Source organism: Lycorma delicatula, chromosome 12, assembly GCF_047948215.1.
Source record: "Lycorma delicatula isolate Av1 chromosome 12, ASM4794821v1, whole genome shotgun sequence".
In the NCBI taxonomy this organism is placed as follows: Eukaryota; Metazoa; Arthropoda; class Insecta; order Hemiptera; family Fulgoridae; genus Lycorma; species Lycorma delicatula.
In genome coordinates this window covers 44,161,027-44,179,393 of record NC_134466.1, presented here as the reverse complement: position 1 = coordinate 44,179,393, position 18,367 = coordinate 44,161,027, and the positions used below count along the sequence as shown (strand labels likewise).

Below are 18,367 nucleotides of genomic sequence, written 5' to 3'. Positions count from 1 at the left end.
TTCTTGTGGTATAACAGATTAAAAAAAAAAAAAATTCTATTGTGCGATATATTGAGACAAGTTACAGACGACGATATATCTGTCACAACATTTTATAGTCGATTTATTTTTTTGGAGAGATAGGTGGTAGTTTACATAGTGTAACATATATGATGTATGTTTAAAAAAAAAAGAAGGAAAACCTCTGAATTGTTATTTACATAAATTCTTGTATCTGTGTTAAAGGTCTCGTAGGGTATTATAAATCAGAAAAATTTTGAAAGTCTAAATGGAATGTGACAAATAAAAGCAGTATATTTTATTATCACCTCAGTTTTGGTTTAAGGTATAACGTTTTATATTTTATGTTTTTTTTTATATATATATATTTTTTTTTTTTATGGTTTTTTTTTTATAACTATAATTTTATAAATAATTATTAGGGCAGTCGTAACCGGTAAGTGGTAAAAAAAATCGGTTTTTTGAAATTTCTTCTCAGTTTATATTTCAATATTTTCTGGGTCATCTGATTAAAGATTTATAATTGTATGTTATCGAATAAATTTTTGATTTAAAAAATTGTTCATAACTGTTTTGGAAACATCGACACTCAAATTTACCAGTTTTACTGGTAGTTTTTTTTACCAGTAAACTGTTCTTGCTCACACAAAATTTCTCTTTCAATGACTGTTCTTCAAGCTATAAAACCGATATTTCATTATCTAATGAAGATTCGGTGGAAAAATATTCCCATGGACAGACTTAGAACATCAACGAGCCTCTCAACCACATAATTTATAACCGATTGCCATAGAATATTTTTGTGAGAAAGGAAATATTTGAGTTTAAAGTACATGATACAATGACAACATTTAATAGTAGAAAAATTAGCAAGTGTGATGTTCTGTAGCATCTTGGAATCAATCCGGTTTTTTATAGCTTAAAAATTTTTAAAAACTTGATGACGAACGGGGATAACCGAGGCTGAAAAAGACAGTTGGAAGAAATGAAGAAAAACGCAAAACAGACATGCAGAAATAAAAAGATAAAGCTAGAAGATCAGGAAGCTAATACTGATGACTCAGATTATGAAGTTGGGCGGTTTTAAAACGGGTAACTTAAAAAAAAAAATTGTTTGCTATTTTTTAATTTCTGTTTTCCAAAAATCATATTTTTCTACATCTATGACTCATAATTTTAGGAACCACTGAAGATAACAACTTGAAATTTTTTTAATTATTCTATATGTAATACTTGGAGAATTATGAAAATAAGTGAAAAATTAACCGTTAAAAAAAATTCCTAAAAAATTAATATTATCTCTTATATAAAAGAGAATGTCCTGACTCATAATCAACGTACAACCAAAAATATTATAGGTAGAGACTTGAAATTTTCAGGGTACCTTCGTATCTTTAAGTAGGCGAGCAATAAGAAAGGATTTTGCGAAATTTTGATTTTAAGTGGTTCAAATCGATAAAAAACTAAATTTCGTGTTAACAGCGCTATCTGTTGGACGTAAAAGCAACATACGGTATACTAAATATTCTACGATTCTTTTTTTTTTCCGATATGTATGTCCGCTATAGACTAAAAAATAACTGGACCGATTTACGCGTGGTGAAGAAGAGAGAAAGGGAAAAATTGGAAAAGGGAAATAGGGATAAATCGAAATAGATAAAAGGGAAGAAGGGGAAAATTGAGAAAAGGATAAACGGGAAAAGAAAATGGAAAGAGGAAAGGATAAGGGAAAGGGTGGTATGAGAAAGGGGAAATGAGAAATAATGAAAAGATAAATGGGGAAGGAAAGTAAAAGAAGTGGAAAAGGAGGAAATGGGGAAAATAAAAGGGTAAATTGGGAAGTGGGAAATGGTAAAAGGGAAAGGGATATGGTAAAAATGAAAATGGGGAAAGGGGGAAAGGAAAGGGGAATGTAAAAGGGAGAAAGGGTAAAAGGGAAAGGTTACATTTTGTGAAGTTCCGTAATGTTCATTTTGTTAATGTTTTATCAAGCTTTCAATTGTGTTCATTTAATCTACATATATACTCAAACCTAGCAACAGCGAAGCATTGCCGGGTCTATTAGTTTCAAATAAATTTTTAATTTTATTGTTATTCAAATTATTTCAAATTCATTATCATAGTTAAATTCTGTAATAGATTTTTTTTTAATTTTTGTGTTTAATACTCAATTAAAAAAGCTATTTTAAGCTAAACATGAAATATTGTGTGCTTTTTTCCAAAAGGGGAAAGGGAAATGAAGGGGAAAAGGAAGAGGAATGGGGAAGAGGACGGGGGAAGGGAAATAAGGAAAAGAGAAACGGGAAAAGGAAAGGAAAACGGGAAGGGAGAGCGAAGCGAGCCAAGATGTGACGGGAAGCGCAAGTAACCATGGAGCACGGGCAAAGCCACGATGGGGATGCTAGATTTTGGATTGTAATAAATTTTTTGTTTATTTTTATTGGACTTTTATATTAAACTATTTTAATTCATTCGTAAAATGGATTGGTCTAACAAATATTGTTCGATTTTCTTATCTTCCTTTTTTGTTTTCCTTTATTTAAGTTTTGGGCAACAATTCAATGTTTATCGTATATTCCTTCAGTATTTTTCATAAAAAATTTTATTGAACGATTTTATCAGGATTTAATGAAAATCTAAATATAATATTGTTGATTAAATATTATTTATAAAAAAATAAGTATGCTATTAAAATAGCATTGCGAGTGAAGCTACATCTATATTCTCGGTGAAGTCGCGACGGGGTACGCTAGTTAATTTATATTTAATTAGGAGTGGTTTATAGCTGTAATTATAGATGCATCAAATCTATTTAGAATCCAGAAAAAAATTTGAAGGATTTGAAAAAAATAGAGATAATGGATTTTCAATACAGCTAAATTTAACGCAGGAAAGGACAGGCGGTTACGGCTGCCTTTTTAGTGTGAAAATCGAGTATAACATCGTATTACAAACCATTTAATTAAAAGAAAATTAATGCAGTATTAAATTGTACTTTTTTCGTTATTCTTTACTGTATCAATTAATCTTTTTTTATATCAAATATATTATAAAATAATTGCATAAAATTATGCGTAAAAATATTCCCTTTATTTATTTATTTTTTTTTTATTATAATTTTAATTTTAATATGTTAAATAAACGAAACAAATTTTATTTTTTTTTTAAATTCGTGAAAGAATCATTTTAATGTGGTAGCCGTTAAAAAATTAAGAAAAAAATATATTTTGTCTCTGGGTAAAGGTAGAATCTTTTTTCAGTTGAACATGTTTTTTTTAATAACAATATTAAGGAATATATATATATAATTTCGATTAAAATAATTTTGATTAAAAACGGGATCGGTAAAGGATTATAGGATAGAAGAATTTTCATTAAAACAGGTGGTGAGAACGTATCCTAATTCTTTAGGAAAAAATACAGTAGCTTCACATCAGCGTGAAATACAGTTTGGTTTTGTTGTAGCGGAATGTGAGATAAATCTATTCTTTTCTGGAAGCGATTACCAGCTGTTTCAATGCAAATTGTTTTTTATCCATTTTCTCGTTAATTAAAATTATATACGAATCGAGAGTCAAAGTAAATATTATTTTATTTTAATTCCATATTGAAACTTACTATCAGAAACATTAGACAAAAATTCTAAATTGAGAGATAAAAATGGTTTTTAATGCTGTTTTTAATTATAGTGATCTTTTTCCAATTTCATTTCATCTTATTGAAAAATATGCAGATAGAATTTATAAATTAAAACGTGAAAAAGAAATTTACAAAGATACAGAAATAAATTTAATCCGAAAAAGAGGTTTAAGATATTATGGAAATTTATAGAAAATTTACATTAACAGATTGGTAGAGTAGATAGATTTTAACAAAGACAGAACCATAAAAACTGCATGGTTTAATGAAAAACAAAAAAATAAATAAATAAATATTGAAGATATCTAAAGATTTGTTTGATGACAAAGATGAATTGATATATAGAAGATTGATTTAAGAATCTAAGTTTCCAAAGCGAAAAAGGAAAGGTACACACCTAAATAAATGTTTGGAAAAAAGAAAAAGCCAACGGAGCAAATAATTAAGACCTTTTGGGAAAAGAAAAAGAGTTCAAACTGTGTAAACATGATCCTTAGTGACTAGAATGGAAAAGAAAATTACTAAACTATCAAAATTTATTATCACAAAATATGTAGATAAAAACGCGTAATTTTTATTTAATTTTCCGTAATTTCTACGAGAAATTTAAAATATAATCTGTACAATCAAGAACTTTAAAAAAAATTCTCCTTTTTTCTCTTAACTCTTTGATGTCATGATCTGATGATAATCCTGTTATGTAATAATTTGAATGTCCAGTGGAAAAAAGATTTTCATCACCTACACAAAAAATCATTTTATATTTTATTGTAAAAGGAAAGTTAATGGTGGAAATTCAAAAATGGATTTTTTTTTAATCATTGTATTTAATCAGAATGCGTGAATTAAGAAATCTATGATTCCCTTTACCGTTATGGCTCAGTGGTAGCGGTTCAATCTTTCATATGGAAAGTTCAGAGGTTGAATGCCGGTCACTCCTAAACCGAAGATAGAATTACATAAAACGCTATCCGTACGAATAAATGTATATCCAAAATAAAATAAGCCGAGAAACCTGAAAGTTGATTAAAGTTTAAAAACTGACCAAATGATTGTTGAATTTTCATAAAGATTTTCAGGATGAGATAAGTATTTAGATTTTTTAATGATGTATTAGGGTAAATCCATTTTAGTGCCCCAGAAATAGTTGCTTGACCAATTAAAAAAAAAATATACTTACCCATTTGTTTCCCACATGTCTCAGGACCTTAAAAATATTTATTTTTTATTTAAGCAGTTTACATGTGGCGGCCATTTTTGTTAAGGTGCCCACACACCTATTTTTATGATTGTAAGGAGGGTTTACGGAAAAAATCATAACTAAAAAAGTATTGATATTTGAAGGATGAAACAAAAATCAATTTTTTTCATATTTCCTCAAGGTAAAAGATCGGTCCAGTGGTTTATTTATCTATCTCTCTTCTTTCTGTGAGAAAATTACCAATAAATTTGAACATGAGAAACGGTGAAATTTCAGTTTTGGTAATTTTTTTTTCAAGAGGCAGGGATGGCATATACAGTTTGAATTATTTATTTATATGTAGGTATATGTTAGTAGTTTTACCGTAAATAATGGTGATATTAGCTCTTATAAAGTTTTGAAAAATAATTTTTTTTTTTTAATTCAAATTTTGGCTTCAAATAACTCTGATGGGGCCGATGATAAAAATCTTAAATTTGCACAAATTACAGTATTTTTGTAGATTTGTATGGCAAATAAAAAATATTACTGTGTATTGTGCTAATAAAAAAAATATAACCTCTCAAAAATCACGAAAAACCTGTTAAAAGCGATATCATTTTGACTTACTAGGGGTGTTCATTTTGCTCCTACGGCGTTCTTGTCTCTTTGGTACTTTAATATTTTTATACTTATTACTACTATACTTGAAATAGATTTGTTTGAACCATTCAACTGCAGTGTTCATGTTATAACAGGCGTTTGAAGTCATTTCCAGTAGTCAGGAAATTGATGTTGCTTTTATGCTTGTTGCATGATATAGCTTTGCAGTTACAGACATGTCAGTTTGACATCAGTCAGCTTCCTGATCACATTTTTACCGACCGTCTCAAATTTCATCCTGTGTTTAGAAGTGTTTATTAAATCATTAAGTTTTACTAAATAATATTATATTGCAAATTTTAAAACGAGTTAAATTTTTACATTATTTTCAAGTAATTTTACATAAAACAATGGAAGAACAATGTTCCATAGGAATTTATGTGAATGAAGAGTGTCATAAAACAATGTATGATACAGTGCCAAAAGAACTCATTAAAATTTGTGAATTTAGTGATGAAACCAACCATTTTTTTATTTTTTTACGTGTTAATTCAGATGTCACTAGTGTTTGAAAATATCATGAAAAACGTTTTAATCAAACTTCAGTCACCAGTATCGATAGTTCTGTTGTAACCCTTTGGCAACTCATAAAAAAACAGTTAAGAAAAACTTATAACATCAAATAATATTAGAACAAGTTCTTAAAGAACACATTTTTCCAAATTTAAATGTAGTTCCTTGGAAGTCTCTTTGCGTTAACCGTTTCAAAAGTATTTTTTCTTACCAGAACAAAGAACTATATCAATGCGAATACCAAAAAGCAGTACACTACCCCACATCACAATATTGAACAACTGGATGCTGCTTGTAGTATTTTGGGTGTATCCCCTCTATAAAAATTGAAAAAAATAAAGCACGGATCAAAGGCCATCAGCATTAAAATTTAAAATAAATAGGGTATTTAAAAAATAATAAACTTTCATTGGTACAAAAACAGGCTTTTTAATTGAATAATTATTAAAATTTTCCTACAATTTATTTTTTCTACAATTGTTTGTCTTTTTGTCTTCAGTCATTTGACTGGTTTGATGCAGCTCCATCGCAAGTAAAATAAGATTCATAAACCGAAATATTTTATAAAGCTACACGAAAACATCTTTATCTTATTTGATAGAGGTAAATCTTGTTAATTTTGAAAATAAATGTTTTCTAAAATATCGGTCCTCATGATTCATATTTGTGTACGGCAAATTCTGACTTGATTTCCCATTTTTAAGTCTTGAAAATTGGTTTTGAATTTTTGAGGAAGACTCATAAAATTATATATTTAGACAAGATATTTTTTTTTTTGTCTTCAGTCATTTGACTGGTTTGATGCAGCTCTTCGAGATTCCCTATCTAGTGCTAGTCGTTTCATTTCAGTATACCCTCTACATCCTACATCCCCAACAATTTGTTTTACATATTCCAAACGTGGCCTGCCTACACAATTTTTCCCTTCTACCTGTCCTTCCAATATTAAAGCGACTATTCCAGGATGCCTTAGTATGTGACCTATAAGTCTGTCTCTTCTTTAACCTATATTTTTCCAAATGCTTCTTTCTTCATCTATTTGCCGCAATACCTCTTCATTTGTCACTTTATCCACTCATCTGATTTTTAACATTCTCCTATAGCACCACATTTCAAAAGCTTCTAATCTTTTCTTCTCAGATACTCCGATTGTCCAAGTTTCACTTCCATATAAAGCGACACTCCAAACATATACTTTCAAAAATCTTTTCCTGACATTTAAATTAATTTTTGATGTAAACAAATTATATTTCTTACTGAAGGCTCGTTTCGCTTGTGCTATTCGGCATTTCTACGATAGTATTTACAAAAATAAACAAATATAAATATAAAAATGAATTCTTGAAAAAAAAAATTAAATTACGAGTTATATAATAAATTATTATTTAAATTGTTAATGCAATAAATGTTACTTATTTCAACATTTATCAACAAAGATTTTTTCTGAACATACGGGTAGGTATTATAATTACTATCTTGTGGGTTTTGTCATTCTACCAAATTATTTAAATGGAGAAATCTTGCCAATTTTCCGAAAATCTTCCACATTTTTTATAACCTCTACAATTAAGAGGAAATATGTGGTTTCACCACGATGGTGCTCCAGCACATTTCTGTCAGTAGGTATAAGATTTCCTGCATGAAACTTTCCATGAAAAAATGAATAGGCCGCGGAGTACCAGTGCCCTAGCCTGCCCGATCACCTGCCTGGAACCTTCTTGACTTCTACCTGTGAGGCCATTTGAAACATATTTTTTATTCAATTCCAATACTCAATATCGAAGATCTTCAACAAAGGATCCAAAATGAATTTCAAGAAATTAGTAATACTTTCGGAATTTTTGAACGATTAAGGCAATCTCTCAGAAAAATACTGGAGATTACACTAAACTCTAATGATGGACACTTAGAATATCTTTTATAACTTTTAAAAATTGTTAACTGTTTAATTACACCTAATGTTCTACAATAATTAACGGAAGGTTATCACAGGTAGTTGTTTTATTTTTTTAATTATTAAGTCTATTTATTATTGTGAGAAAATTATTATTTAATTTGATACTAATTACAATATTAGAATTAACAGAACTTAAAAAACAATATTTAATCGAATTGAACGTTAAGTGAACGACATGAAAACAGACACAAAATTACATCATCAATTTTTTGCCATTATTTGTTAACCGATTTAAAAATAAAAAATAAAAAGTCATTTTGTTCAAAATAAAATGCTTAATATTTTAGAAATAACATAAATTTTGATAAAATTTATATTTCTGGAGATACAACGGATTGAAAAAAATAAAAATAGCCGCTAATTTGTAATTTTCGAAGGTATTTTTAAGTCCTGATTTTTTTTCTAATTTTAAAACTTATTACAAAGCTTTGACAGAATTATTAATGTGTTTCCTTTATCCGAACTTGAAATATAAATTATATATAAAAGTAACAAAATGGCGGACAGTGGAAAAACGAAGGAGAAATTCCATTTTTCCTTACGATATTTTTTGTTTAGTTTTACAAGTAGAATTCGAAAAAGTATAGCCGGGGTACCAATTTAGAAACACTCAGTATATAATATTTATAAAAATAAAAATAAAAATTAAAACTGTTTTTAAAATAAATAGTAGTAAATGAAACTTTTTACATAAATAAAACAAAATTTCTTACAAACAAAAACTTAATTGCTAAAGTTTGACATCAATTAAAATTTATCTTAGAAAACGTCGAAAGAATTAAAAAAAAATTGAGCATATTACTACAACAAATTAACACCCGCAACCATGCATTAAAATTCAACATTCTATATATCAAGAAGATATAGGAATATGAATATGATGTAAATAATATATTTATATTGTTCTACAATTTTATGATTAGTATATTGTATAAATTGAATTACGTTATATTCGTTATGTTGTTAACCTCATTTTGTAACCGTTTAAAATAATACAAAATAATCTTAGTATTAATATTAAGAATATAAATTATAAATTAATAATTTTTTTTTTTTTGTCTTCAGTCATTTGACTGGTTTGATGCAGCTCTCCAAGATTCCCTATCTAGTGCTAGTCGTTTCATTTCAGTATACCCTCTACATCATACATCCCTAACAATTTGTTTTACATATTCCAAACGTGGCCTGCCTACACAATTTTCCCTTCTACCTGTCCTTCCAATATTAAAGCGACTATTCCAGGATGCCTTAGTATGTGGCCTATAAGTCTGTCTCTTCTTTTAACTATATTTTTCCAAATGCGTCTTTCTTCATCTATTTGCCGCAATACCTCTTCATTTGTCACTTTATCCACCCATCTGATTTTTAACATTCTCCTATAGCACCACATTTCAAAAGCTTCTAATCTTTTCTTCTCAGATACTCCGATTGTCCAAGTTTCACTTCCATATAAAGCGACACTCCAAACATACACTTTCAAAAATCTTTTCCTGACATTTAAATTAATAAGTAATATAAAAATTATAAATTTACAAGCAGAATCCAAAAAAGTATAGCCAGCTAATCGTTTTAGAAACTCTATATATAAAGTGGCTCATACTTACGCACTGCTTATCCTTTGCAAGTATTATGTTTCCTAAATATTTATATTATAATTCTTTAATTTATGTAATATTTTATACTAGGAAAATAAAGGAATAATCTAATCTAATTTATATTTTTCTAAAATGTTAACTTAATAATTTTTTTTTCCAAATTCTTGATAAAATATTTATTAAAACTACGTTTCATACTAATAAGTTACATTAAAGCAAATTTTTCATTTTTTTTCTTTTTAAATTCACGTAAAAAAATAATTTTTAATATCGTTTACGATAAAAGTTTATGATTTTTTAAAATTTTTTTTAAGAAAGTTCTTTAACTGACGTCAACAGTCAAAATAACAAAATTAGTAGCATGTCTTCCCATGAATAAATAATTTATTTTATGATATTTCGCATTAAGTTACGTTAATGAATAATTTTTTTTTTTTTAAATTCAGAATTTTTAAATATCAGAATGCCACCTTGGGTTATGAAATAATGAAATCATAAATATCAAATAATTTAGTAATATTTATTTTATAAAACTATTATAATTCTTTTTATAAAACTTTTCTTAAAATTGTTTTTTATACAGGTTTCATTTATTTTATGATTTTTAGAGGAAAATTTCATTTATAAACTTGAAAATTATTGAAACCAGCGAATTTTTTTTTAAAAAACTAAAGTTGAATATAGATTTAAAAATTGAATTGAAAATCTTCTATTTTATTTCGGTTTAAAAGTAAATAAATTTTGTATAAAAGTATTTATGTACGTATAATTATAATTACACTTACCTGGCATTACGGTTGGTGAAATAATAAGAAAATTTATACAAGCGGCACCAGTTCCATGACCAATTAATGTTACATTGCCTGGATCACCGTGAAATAAAGCAATATTCTGTTGTACCCAATGTAACGCTGCTATTTGATCCATTAGGCCGTAATTTGCGACTCTTGCTTTTACTTGCGGTGCTAGATTAGCGTTCAAGAAACCTGTAAATTAAATTTCAACCATTAAAAGAAATATTGCACCATAAAATTAATATATATATATATATATATATATATATGAGGAGGTCTGTAAATAAAGTAATGAGACTGGTTCAGAAAAACATTTTATTTACAATCCAATTATAAATGGACTTTACACCTTCGAAATAGTTCCCTTGGGAATCCATACAATGCTTCAAACGATTTTCCCGCTCTTCATAACAGTAATGGAACTCAGAAACCGGAATATCCTTCAGATGATCGGTTATATTTTTTTTTATATTTTCTACTGTTCCAAAATGGTGCCCTTTGAAGTGTTTTTTTAAAGTCGGGAACAGGAAAAAGTCATCGGGACTCACCTGAGATAAATAAGGTGGTGAGGAACTGCAGGAATGTTTCTCTTTGCCAAAAAAAATGAGATTGTAGTGTGACACGGTGCATTGTTATGATACAGAACCCAGTTTTGTTTTATAGTTAGTCTCACGCTGGCAAATCTTTTCCGCAGTCTTTCAAGAATTTCTCGGTAAACATATTGACTTACAGTCTGTCCTGTAGGTAAAAACTCTTTATGGATAATGCCACTACTATCGAAAAAACAAATTAGCATTGTTTTAATTTGCTCATTTTTGCTTTTTTGGGACGTGGTGAGTTTGAAATGTGCCAATCCTTTCTCTGGCATTTTGTTTCTGGGTCAAACTGAAATATCTTAGATTCATCACCAGTAATAAATTTTGTTAGAAAATCAGGATCAGTTTCAATTCGTCCTAGAAAATCGCGTCACACTTCCACCATGTTTTTTTCTATTCAACAGTGAAATTTCGTGGAACCAATTTTACACAAACCTTTTCCATGTCAAATTCGTTTGTCAAAATTTGATGTACTGTGGTGTGGTTCAAATTCAATTGTTCTGCAATCATTCTGACAGTTAATCACCGGTCGTACCGTATCAAGTTTCTGATTCGCTCAACACTGTCGTCACTTTTTGACTTTAACGGTTTTCCAGAGCGTAAATCGTCCGAAACTTAATTCCCGGCCAATTGAAAGTGCTTTAAACCACCTAAAAACTTGGGCTTGTGACAGAGCGTCGTCTCTATATGCCTTTTTAAATTTTTAAAAAAAGTTTCAGTACCATTCTCACCTAGTGTAACACAAACCTTGATTGCTCAACATTGCTCATAATTAGTATCACTCATTTTGTAACGCACAACAAACTCGTTTCACGAAAAGTTCATTTACGTCTTACGTGGCAACAGTAGAATAATAATATTAATACCTAATATAAATCAGCTGTTCATATAAACATATGTTTACTATTAACTTTATAGTTTTGCCACTTTGGTTGCCAAAAAAAAACTAGTCTCATTACTTTATATATACGAGGTGCGACAATAAAGTAATGAGACTGATTTTTCTTTGCAATATGTGGCAACCCTGCAGCTTGCGTAGGCATACCATCTTTGACCTTGGTCTATAAGCTACTTCTAGTCCAAGCAGCACATTCATGCAACTGCTCAGTCGTGAGTTGTGCTGCAATAAGTGAACACGTGTTTGTGTCTCTTGTCACAGAAATGAAACCGCAAAATATTGGCGCAACGGTATGCCATTTCTTTTTGCGTTAAATCGGGTGAAAACGCGACGACAATGGTAAGCTTCAGAAGGCTTTTGGAGAGGAGGTTATGTCAAGAGCTCAAGTTTTTCGGTGGCATAAAATTTTTAGTGAAGGCAGAACTAATATTGAAGATGAAGAACGCAGTGGACGACCATCAACCTCACGGACAGATGTCAACTTTGCCAGGGTGCGTGAAATCGTACGATCTGATCGAAGATTATCCGTGAAAATGATTGCAGAAGAACTCAACATCGATCGAGAAACGGTTCGTCTAATATTAACTGAAGATTTTGGTATGAGAAAGATTTCTGTAAAAATGGTCCCCAAAAATCTCACACAACAGCGAGAAACACGGAAAAATATGGCAGCCGATCTGTTAGAGCAAACGGAAATCAATCCAGATTTGTTGAGCCGTGTTATCACTGGTGATGAAGGTTGGTTTTTTCAATAAGATCCAGAGACAAAACGCCAATGTTCGCAATGGTGCTCAAAGGGATCACCTAGACCAAAAAAAGCTCGCATGTCAAAGTCAAAAGTGAAATGCACGCTTGTGTGCTTCTTCGATTTCAAGGGAATTGTTCATAAAGAGCGGGTGCCTCCTGGACAAACAGTTAACCAATATTTCTACAAAGAAATTTTAGAAAGACTTCGTAAACGAGTTCTTCGTGTCCGTGGCAACATTGCTAATAATTGGATTCTGCATCACGATAATGCGCCATCCCATACTTCTCTGTCAGTACAGCATTTTTTAACCTCAAAACAAATTTCAGTACTACCACAGCCACCTTATTCACCAGATATCGATCCGTGCGACTTTTTCTATTTCGAAGAGTCAAAATGGCGGTCAAGGGACACCATTTTCAAACAACACAAGATGTCCAAAAAGCTGTGACGAGGGTCTTGGAGGATATTACAGAAGATGAGTTCCAGAAATGTTACCATCAATGGCAGAAGCGCTGGAATAAGTGTGTGCAATCAGAGGGGAACTACTTTGAAGGAGACAACACTAAACATGACTAAAACGGTAAGCAACATTTTTTTCACATCAGCCTCATTACTTTATTGTCGCACCTCGTATATCTTACTAAACCCCATTCTATCAAAAAAATGCTATTTTTGGAAATTGTGAATTTTTTGAAAATCGAATGTTTCGGAAATTTACATTTAACATTAATTGTAGTGTGACACATTTATCTCTCACATGTAATTACTTGCGGATCATATGATCCAACGTTATTGGTTGATCAGAATTTGTTTTCGAACTTTTTTTTTATAATATTAAACCTTTCTTTCTTTTTCCTGTTTAGCCTCCGGTAATTACCTTCCAGATAATACTTCAGAGGATGATATGTATAAATGTAAATGAAGTGTAGTCGTACAGTCTCAGTTCGACCATTCCGGAGATGTGTGATTAATTGAAACCCAACCACCAAAGAACACCGGTATCCACGATCTAGTATTTAAATCCTTGTAAAAATAACTGATTTTACTAGGACTTGAACGCTGGAACTCTCGATTTCCAAATTAACTGATTTGGGAAGACACGTTCACCACTAGACCAAGTCGGTGGTTAAGGAGAAAATCGGAGTATCTGAGAAGAAAAGATTAGAAGCTTTTGAAATGTGGTGCTATAGGAGAATGTTAAAAATCAGATGGGTGGATAAAGTGACAAATGAAGAGGTATTGCGGCAAATAGATGAAGAAAGAAGCATTTTGAAAAATATAGTTAAAAGAAGAGACAGACTTATAGGCCACATACTTAAGGCATACTGGAATAGTCGCTTTAATATTGGAAGGACAGGTAGAAGGAAAAAATTGTGTAGGCAGGCAACGTTTGGAATATGTAAAACAAATTGTTAGGGATGTAGGATGTAGAGGGTATACTGAAATGAAATGACTAGCACTAGATAGGGAATCTTGGAGAGCTGCATCAAACCAGTCAAATGACTGAAGACAAATAAAAAAAACCTCAGTGAGTAGTGGTATTTATTTACTTTGTTATTAATGATATTCAAGTATTAATACCTATAGTAGTTTTCATTAATATTTTATTTATTTATTTTTTTTTTTAATAAATGTTGACTAGAAAAATAAGTCAATTTATAGATTATTGAAATAGCTAGTAACATTCACTTGCGTTACGTATTTATTTTAAACATCAGCTAATTTATTCTGCTTCTTGAAATGAATTGTTTTTGTTTGAGTCACTTGGCTTACAAAATGAAATCATACTGTTTAGGTCATGTGACACAAATACGTTTCACCATTTTATCGTGTGAAATAATTAAGATAATTATAGATAAATAATTAAAATTTAACGTGAAAAATAAATCCGGTGATTTGATGAAATACTTCTTTTAATTTTTTTTTTTTTTCAATCAAAGGACGTATAATACAGAAATACTTTGTTTATTTTGTGTAGATATATATAATTTTAAAAAAAATATCTTATCTTCATCACCTTATTCTAAATAATCAACTAATGTAATTGAATATTTTAACGGAAAATTTTCCCTTAGAAAATATAAATTTCTGGAAAAAATTAAAAATAAAATTATGAGATTTTTTAATTGTATATATTAGTAATTTTAGAGGGTATATAAACCGAATAAACAGTTTTAAGGAATTTTAGTTGAAACAGGAAGTGTAGGAAGGAAGAGTTATTTATAATCATGGTACGGGAAGATACCTCAAATAAGAGTAAAATACCAAGAAAAGCAATTTCTAATCAAAAAGGATTGAGACATGGATGATAGTTACTGCGATTGTATTTAATCTTGTATGCTGTATAAAGAACACTATTAGAAATAGAAGATTTCTTTTGTTTAAACTGTAAGATTTTAAAGGATGGATAATGTAAGTAATAAATAGAAAGAAGATTAGTGTAACAAAAAAAACTTTCATCATTTATAGAATATAACACAGAGATCTAGAAAGTGTAAAGAAGTTTTAAATAAAATAAAATAATTGGAAAAGATGTTGCTTATATTTTATTAAATTTGTTTAGAGTTTAAAGTTTAATTCTTTCACTAGATAATGTTAAAACATTTTTATTAACTTAATACCGTACTTATCATACATAATATATATATAAAATTTAAAAAAAAAAATTAAAAATTAAAAAAAAAATTAAAGTTGCCAGATTATTTTTACACAATTTCTATTGAAAGGGAAATTTTGTTTGCTAGTTTAATTATGTTGGTAACAATGGTAGAAAACGTAATCACTCATTCGCTTGGTAAGCAGCTGTCATGAAGTTTTGGGGGTAGCGTGCACAAATGTTATAAACACAGCCTTTTACTACGTTTTTACGATAAAAATTTCATTGTTTTTTTTTGTTTTTCTTTAAGAAAGTTCATTTAACCGACAAGGCATGGTTTCACGTCAGTAAATACGTCAACAGTCAAAATAACAGAATTAGTAGCATGTCTTCCATGAATAAATACTTCATTTAATGATATTTTGCGTTTCGTACATCATATCCCATTTTAGTGATAAAATTAATTTATTTTTCAGAAATCATGATTTCTGAGCGTTATAAAAAAAAGTCTTCATGAATAATATTAATTATTACTATAGATGTGATGAACTATTCTGTTGAATTGAATGTGACGGAGCAACAGGCTATTCAGGAAGTGGTACTATACAATATATTTTTAGAGGAAGAGGAGACTGGATTAATGCAGTTAATGGCCTATTTCTCCAATCATCAGATAATATTTCTCCTAAATTTTATGGGATTTTTAAAATAAAATTTATATATATATATATATAGCTGTAAATTTATAATTTTAAATTGAGTTACTAAAAATAAAAAAATATATTACAAACCTAAATATATTTTTGAAGTGAAACGAATTACATGGGAACATGGGAAAAAAATACTTATATACGAGTTCTGTTCAAGAAATACGTAGACTGTTTGAATTGATCTAGTCCAGTTGGTTCCAGTCAAATCCGCTTGGCGTCACCATGTTCGTACATATCAGCTGATTACAACACAGTTTTTTGATTGCAAATATCATTATTGGTTGCTTAGCTACGCGGTTGCTTGTGAAGTGTTTTTTTCGTTTGGCGGATTTTAGAATGAATGACTTGAACGAGCAAAGAGTTGCTGTGAAATTTTGTGTTAAACTCGGAAAATCTGCGAGTAAAACTTTTGATATGCTCAAGAGCTTACGGTGATGTTGCTATGAAGCGTGCGACATGTTTTAAGTAGCATGGACGTTATAACGATCGAGACAGTTATCAAGGACGTCAGTCAATTGAGGACGATGAGCGTCCTGGACGTACTTCCACATCAACTGACGACTCACACGTAGACAAAATCAACACCCTGGTTCTGGAAAATCGACGTCTGACCATCAGAGAGCTTCCTGAAAGGTGTGGGATTTCAGTTGGATCATGTTACAAGATTTTGACCGAAAAATTGAAGATGCATCATTGGTTTTTTCATCACGACAACGCTCCAGCCCATTGAGCCCTTAGAACTCAAGAGTTTTTGGCCTCGCTCCTTGTGATTTCTTCTTTATTTCCAAACTCAAAAGTCCTTTTAAACGAAGAAGATTTGAGACGATCCCGAGATTGAGGCAAATGCGACGAAGGAACATCACAAAAGAAGCGTTCCAGGACTGTTTCCAAAAGTGGAAACACTGTTGGGATAAGTGTTTCCATGAGTGTGGAAATGGGGGGACTTTTTGGAAAAACAAAATGTCGCTATTTCTTATTAAGTAAAATATCGAATTCGTTTAAAGCTCCTACTATTCTTTGGATAAGGGCCTAGAACTTACATCAGTTAAGTTGTTTGATGGGTGAAAAATTGCGGTTTCGAAGACAAAAAAATCATACCTCTCTTAATAGACAAAGTATCGAATCGGTTTGGGCGTTAGTCCTCTTAACATTACCTAAAATTTTTATCTGTAATAATTTTTGATATGATCAACTCTTACGGCAAGGGATGACCAAAATGTTGCTGGAATTGTAAGAAGTTGGGACTTGTCGTATGCTAAACATGTGAAAGTTTTTTAACGTGCAACCATTGTCGTATTGAGCAAATTTTCAAGATTTTCTTAACTTTAAGATGCAAGTCTTTTTTATGTCTTACTTAGCACTGGTGAAATCTAGCGCTGCCTTGCGGCGTGCCGAAACGGATTTTTTTTGCTATTATATTAAAGCCACATTTTGAAAAAAAATATTAAATGAGATTTAAATTGTTTAAAAATTATTTAGAATTTATTTTATGTGACCGGTAAATTATCTTAATCCCTAATTATAAAATATTATAAAATCTCCCATCCTAATAACGGATCATTTATCTCGAAAGAGTATTGTAATTGATAGATAGGAGCATTACAATAATGAAAAGATTAATACAATTATTGATTCTATCATTATAAATATCGTGAAATGGCTAATTTTGTTATGAAAAAATGGTCATCAGTAGTTATGGTCATCAGCCCGATTGAAATTTGTAGCATATGAAAAGATGCCATGCCTGACCGGAATTCAAATCTGAGACCTCCTCCCGAAATGTCGAGACGCATCTTATTCAGCCACGGAGATCGACAAATCATGGTTTTTATTAAAATTAGTTTATTTTTTGATAAATAAATATATTCCATATTGAATTAGACAGTATATAAATAATTTTTCATATCGTTCAAATTTTTACTTTATACTATTTATAGTACAAGTTTATTTTGACATATAAACCTAATCATATGTTACAATTCATGTAATGTTTCACATTAATATAATTTTGATGTTGAAAATTGAGAAGTCAGAGTTACCTTCTCTGAGAGAAATGATGATTATACAAATTTAGATCATATAATGGATTTAGAATGAAAATGTCATTTATTCCGTCAATTATATCTTTTACATTTCGGTGAGCTATTCATGATGATATGTAACATGATATTTCGCTCAGGAAGAATGGCAAATGGAAACAGATTCAAATATTATTTATTTATTTTTTTTTGTAAATGCGATAATTATTGTTTATTTTATGGTTAACATACTATATAGAAACAGCGTGTATAAAATACATTATTTTTAGTAAAAAGAATACAATAATTAATTGCATTACAATATCCTGGTATGGTTTGGTTTGCTTGGCATTTCTCTCGCCACTATCCCATTCGGTCGCCCTAAAGCATAAGACCGAATGAATGTGCCACAAACGGCTATTGAGCCTCGAAACAGTTTACCGAGCAGTTTAGCGAAACT

General features: G+C 29.9%; 1 protein-coding gene across 1 annotated transcript in view; it reads right to left on the bottom strand.

Moving 5' to 3' along the window:
* LOC142332751 (neuroligin-4, Y-linked-like) overlaps positions 1-18,367 on the bottom strand; it is a 702,340-nt gene that overhangs the window by 247,625 nt on the left and 436,348 nt on the right. Inside the window, exon 4 of the mRNA XM_075379365.1 lies at positions 10,333-10,533. Coding sequence (XP_075235480.1) covers positions 10,333-10,533 — 201 coding nt within the window. The remainder of the gene's footprint in view (positions 1-10,332; positions 10,534-18,367) is intronic.